Below are 6,061 nucleotides of genomic sequence, written 5' to 3'. Positions count from 1 at the left end.
GTCCCCGAGCGCTGAGCACCGGCACCTGCGGCCGCAGCTCCGCGATCCGCAGCGGGACAGCAGCGGGACAAGGCAGGTGTGTCCTTGCGATGGGAGGGCCGAGGGAGCGGGAGGGGGGACACGAGTGCAGCCCCAGGGCAGCTGCGGCTCAGAAGAGTTTTTAGGGGATGCTCGGGCTAAGCCTGCGGTGGTGCCTGTTGTGGACATATAACGCTGTTTGTAACTCGTGGGGTGCTGGGGTAACCCCCAGATCCCACCCGGAGGAGTGGGAGGGAATGTCGGTGTGTGGGAAGTTGGAGATAGCCAGACAGGCACCCAGCAGAGTTGGTGTAGAAATAGTGGCAAAGGGAAGAAAACTTGGGTTGTTTTTTTTTTTTCGGAATTAGAAGGTTTTCTGCTTGGTGTGAATCTAGGTAATATTTGTGGTGTTTTATGGATGTCAGTCCTGAGTTGTTCCTTGCAGCTGATCTTCTGCTGGGCTGGGGAGAGCTCAGAGAGCTGTGGGGAGGAGATTGGCTGAATTGAAGCTCAGCAGCCCAAATGCTGTTGGAAGTTGGAGCACAAGTCTGATGAGGAGCAGCTGAGGGAGCTGTGGGGGCTCAGCCTGGAGAAAAGGAGACTCAGGGAGGACCTTCTCACTCTCTACCACTCCCTGCCAGGAGGTGCAGCCAGGTGGGATCAGGCTCTGCTCCCAGGGAACAAGGGACAGGACAAGAGGAAACAGCCTCAAGCTGTGCCAGGGAAGGTTTAGGTTGGCTATTAGGGAAAGTTTTTTCCCCCAAAGGGTTGTCCAGCCCTGGCACAGCTGCCCAGGGCAGTGTTGGAGTCACAATCCTTGGAGGGATTTAAAAGCCTTGTGGATACTTGACTTGAGGACATGTTAGTGGTGGCCTTGGCAGTGCTGGGGAACAGCTGGATGCAATGTTCTCAGAGGGCTTTTCCAACCTAAATGATTCTGTCCTTCCATGCAATACTTTGTTGAGGCACAGCCAAAGAACAAAGGAAGAAAACCCCTTCCCATGGCAGCAGGCAAATAACCCACTGGAACATTTCCAGAGAGCTGTATGCAAGAGCTACAACAGCGCGGTGGCCTTGGCAGTGCTGGGGAACAGCTGGATGCAATGTTCTCAGAGGGCTTTTCCAACCTAAATGATTCTGTCCTTCCATGCAATACTTTGTTGAGGCACAGCCAAAGAACAAAGGAAGAAAACCCCTTCCCATGGCAGCAGGCAAATAACCCACTGGAACATTTCCAGAGAGCTGTATGCAAGAGCTACAACAGCGCCAGAGAGACGCTGATGACCACCAGACTCCAACCTTGGTGGCATTTGGTGACAGAGGAATATGGTTTTATAGAATCTGTTTACTTTTTGTTTACTTCATTTACAAATACCAAATTGGCCATCCCAGCCCTGGCCAGAAGACACAAGTCTCCTGCCATGCTGTCCCACCAGGCCCAAAGGGAGCAAAACTGCTTCTCCCTGAGGTGTTACAGCAGAGAGGGATCGTGCAGGAACCTCCCCCTGGAGCAGCACAAGCCATTGGCAGCTGTGCTGCAGCTGGAGCAAACCTGGATCCAGCCTGGGGGTGTTGGCAGGAGCTGTGTGTGCACCCTCAGCTTCACCCTGCAGACCAACGAAGGGCAAACCCAAGGGCTTAAAAAGAACCCAGAAGGCAAATAAAAGCTGTGGGAGACACAGGGTGTTCAAACAGTCCAGGCTGCTGGATGCCTGGAAAACCCCATGGGCTCAGGAGAATGAGTGTTTTACAGGGAAAGGGTTTGTCCATTGATTGTGAACCCTGAGGGTTTGTTACCCCTGAAAACTTGGGTGTTTCTTATTCCTGAGGCAGGGCAGCCAGATCTGCTGTGAGCTTTGTGCACCAAAATGCTTCTTTCAAAGAGAAGTTTCCTTCTCTGTTTTCAATTTGGAATTTTCCTTTTCTTTCCCTGTTTCTGCCTCTCCCTTTTTTTCTCTCTTCTCTTATGAATGCTCCCTTTGATGGAGGAACCCAGCTCAGGCTATCCCTGCACACAGGCAGGTGTGTGTTTGGCCCTGCTCTGGTGTGGACTCATAAAACTTGTAAAGCAGCTTTTATCTGCTGGCCTGGAGTGGCCAGTGGCACATGTGTCCCTCCCTCGGTGCCCTACAGCCAGCATGGGACAATGAGGGATGCATGGCAGGAGAAAGGGGACCTGCTCCTCTCCCCATTCCAGGCCTGCTGCAGGCATCCATCCTGTGTGTCCTGGACTGGCTGTGTGTCCCCCAACATGCTGTGCTGGATTTGTAGCCCCCACACAGCTCCTGTGTACCTCTGTGGCCTCCCCAGGGACTCCACTCCGGTTTTTTATGGATAACTTTTCTGGGATGGTGCCTCAGGAATGGGGAAGTGACTAGCACTGGCAGTGCTGGATTTCATCCAGAGGGTGTCTGGGCTGGATTCATCCCAGAGCACTCATTGCTCACAGCAGTGACCTCCTGTTTCTCCTGCAGGTACCAGACCAGGATTTTGTCCCGTGGCACCAGAGCTGTCAGCTCTGCCAGGCAGGTGTGTGAGCTTAGCAATTCCCACTATAACTCACCTCAAAACTCTCTGGTTTTTGCATGGTGCATGTTAAAAATTACTGAAGTTTCCTTTGTCTCTTTGTTGCAGGAAAAATGTCAGACGGTTTCTCTGTGAGTATTGATTTCCTCGAAAAACATGGGGACTATTATGGAGCAGGGACCTCTGGCAGGGATGGGAGGGAACATGTCCTTGCTAACTTGTGCAAATCCCAAAATTCATTCCAGTAAGAGCATTGACTGGGTCCTGGGAAGCACTTTAGAGCTGAGCTCTTCCCTCAGCACATGCTGCAGGCCACAAAAGGTTGATGTTGGAGAACTCAACCTGATCCCAGGATGAATATCTCCCACCTGACTCTCCTCTCTCTCTGTCCTCAGTTATCTGATGCCGTGTCCAACAGCAACAACCCAGCCCCCTGTGCCCCCCCAGCCCAGGGCTGGCCAGCCTGGGGGAACCAGCCAGGGGCTCCTGGGGCATTCCCAGGCTACCCTGGAGCACCAGGGGCCTATCCTGCAGCACCAGGGGCCTATCCTGGAGCACCAGGAGCATACCCTGGAGCACCAGGAGGGTATCCTGGAGCACCAGGGGCCTATCCTGCAGCACCAGGGGCGTATCCTGGAGGACCAGCAGGACCCGGAGCGTATCCAGGAGCACCGGGAGCACCTGGAGCATTCCCTGGAGCACCAGCAGCACCAGGGCCGTTTCCTGCCCCAGGACAACCACCCAGTGGCCCTGGATTTGGGCCTCCTGCTCCTCAGGGAGGGTCAGCTCCGCAGGGAGGAACAGCTCCACAGGGAGGACCAACTTCTCCAATGGTAATGGCTCCATCATAGTATAAGGGTTTCTGTCTTCTGATTTTGCTTGGCCATGGGAGGGACCTGGGGCTGGGCTGTCCCCTGGGAGGTGGCATTTGGCTTTGGACATGTATTTTTCCTAACCCTAAATCCCTGTTGTCTCCCAGAAAGTGCCCTTTGAGCTGCCCCTGCAGGCAGGACTCGTCCCTCGGCTGCTCATCACCATCACTGGCACTGTCAATCCCAACCCAGACAGGTACTGGGGGTGTCCATGGGGCACTGCTGGATGGAGCAGGGGGTGGAATGTGCTTTCCATTCCTGAATAACACCTGCCTGATGTAGCTGTTACCCTAAATAAATGTGTAAATGTCCTGTCGTTGCCCAGCTGGGGCTGTGGGATTTTCCTTCTGCTATTTTTGGGAGGCCCTGGAAGTTTTTGTGGGAAAAACATCAAATCCATAATTGCCTTTGCAGGTTTTCACTAGATTTCAAGAGAGGGGATGACGTTGCCTTCCACTTCAACCCTCGCTTCAATGAAGACCACAGGAAAGTCATAGTCTGCAATTCCAAGTTCCAGAATAACTGGGGCAAGGAGGAGAGGAATGCTCCTCGGTTTCCCTTTGAGGCTGGAAAACCCTTCAAGGTAACAAAAATCCCAGCTCAGTCTCAGTGTGCCAACAGCACCAGGAGGGTTTGGGTAACAAGCGTCATGTAAATCAGCTCCCAGAGGTGCCTCTGGGACAGCCACCCTGTCCAGCACAGCAGGTCCTACATCACATTCCTGGCACTTCTGACCCTCTCCTGCAGCTCCAGCTGCCCAGGGCACACCTTCTCCCCACTTCTGTTATTCCCATGGATTATGAAATCCTCCTTATTTACACTGTTATTCTGCAGCAGTTGTTGGACAGGTTTCTATGACATGTTGGCAGCCAAATTCTCTTCACCAGTGTTTTCTCCTGCAAAATAGGTTCACAGTGTAGAGTTCTCCTGCCAGTCATGGGGGGGCACAAACTGTGAGCTAAATGTGAAGGAGAAAGAGTCCAGCAGAGTTTTGGGGAAGGCAAAGGTTACTGGTGTTGTTGCAGCTGAGACTTGCTGCACCAGCTCCTCCACATGCCACCAGGCTGCAGCAGCCTTCAGCCAGTGCCAGCCTGCTCAAGTGTGTGGCTTAGAACTTCTTCTAGAGCAAATCCAGTGGTTCCTAGGGCTGATTTGGGGGTTTTATTTCAGCTCCAAATCCTCTGTGAGACGGATCACTTCAAGGTGGCAGCCAACGACGCTCACTTGCTGCAGTACAACTTCCGTGAGAAGAAGCTGAACGAGATCACTAAACTCTGCATTGCAGGGGACATCACCCTCACCAGTGTTGTGCCCAGCATGGTATAACCTCAGGGAGTCATGATGTAAACCAGGGGCTCTTTTTATGCTGTAACAAAAGTGCCTTCTCATGAGACTATGTTGAGATAATAAAAGGTTTTCACAAGTAAAGTTTGTTTTCACTACAACACAACAGCCTCCAGCTGAGTTTGAATGTGGAACGACCTGAACTCTTGCTGTAGAGGCAGAAACAAGGAGCAGTTTGATTTGTACAGAGAGGAGTGCTTGGGAAAGCAGCCTGTGGCATTCTGCCCCTGGTCCTGTGAACTCAGGCAGCAATCCTCTAGGAAACACTGGAAAACAGGGATAACTTGAGAGCCTCTAAGCCTGACCAGAATGAGGCATTTCAGGAGGGGTTCAGAGGTGGAGGAAGCAAAATCTCCTCCCTAGACTGTGGCTAGATAGGTCACCTCTGCCCTTCATTTCAAAGGCCCATTCTCCCCAGCTGATGGCCTGAGCATACTTCTCTCCCAAGGGAGATCCCATTCATACTAGTGTTACGTACACCACGGGAAGGGTCACAAGCCTTGTGCTTCTCTCCACTCATCACTTGTGTGTGAGTCAAAACCAGTTCCAAGGGTGGGGAGGTTTATTGGCAACTTCACCTCGTGAGTCAGGCTGGTAAAAAAAAAAAAAAACAGAAGTATGTTTCTTTGCTGTGAGTCATTCTGGTCTTGTCTGGAAAACAAGAGCACCACAACAGCTACCACTGAAGTTTCCAAAGAGCTCTTTGACGTGTCTCATTCTCTTTCATAACAGTTGCTTCTTTTATACTTAGACATGCCAAGTCACAAGTAGAGTCCTTAAAATTTCCAGCAGATCCAGTAGCCTAAGAGCAGCACACTGCTGCCCAGAGGGGCTTTGGCTGCCCCATCCCTGGAAGTGTTCCAGGCCAGGTTGGATGGGGCTTGGAGCAAGCTGATGGGGTGGAACAAATTGGTCTTTGAGGTCCCTCCCAATGCAAACCATGCTGGGATTCTCTATGTCACATGTCAGGAACCCCTGTCATGGTGCTGAGGAGAGGCCAGAGCAGGTAAAGGCATTAAGACCTATCTGAGAGTATCCATTTCCTGGAGTTTAGTACTAAAGAAAGTGGATTCCAGCACACATTAGCTTCCTCTCTTTATTTCAGTGTAATCAGTACACAACTTCCAGGTTAAAACCAAGTCTCACTGGTGATAAGTGATGCTTTCTGCCAAGGGATTGAATTCCCTGCTTGGTTTGAAGGCTGGTGGAAGAATGTGTGTGTTACACTAAGGTCACTGGTACAAGAAGCAGCCCACAGTGAGGTATTTGTTAAAAATACAACTGGTGGTACTGCAATACTC

The 6,061-nt window shown here is 51.7% G+C and overlaps 1 protein-coding gene across 1 annotated transcript; it reads left to right on the top strand.

The window, feature by feature from the left end:
- The first annotated feature begins 2,657 nt into the window (after positions 1-2,657).
- On the top strand, positions 2,658-4,742 carry LGALS3 (lectin, galactoside-binding, soluble, 3). Its single transcript, XM_009078736.1, has 5 exons — positions 2,658-2,675; positions 2,940-3,291; positions 3,528-3,612; positions 3,831-3,999; positions 4,587-4,742. The coding sequence occupies exons 1-5, from the start codon at positions 2,658-2,660 to the stop codon at positions 4,740-4,742; spliced, it is 780 nt and encodes a 259-aa protein (XP_009076984.1).
- The last annotated feature ends 1,319 nt before the right edge of the window (positions 4,743-6,061 follow it).

Source organism: Acanthisitta chloris, unplaced genomic scaffold (genome assembly GCF_000695815.1).
Source record: "Acanthisitta chloris isolate BGI_N310 unplaced genomic scaffold, ASM69581v1 scaffold2247, whole genome shotgun sequence".
NCBI lineage: Eukaryota > Metazoa > Chordata > Aves > Passeriformes > Acanthisittidae > Acanthisitta > Acanthisitta chloris.
Note: the sequence above shows the minus strand (reverse complement) of the source record. Positions and strands in the feature narration are given on the sequence as shown.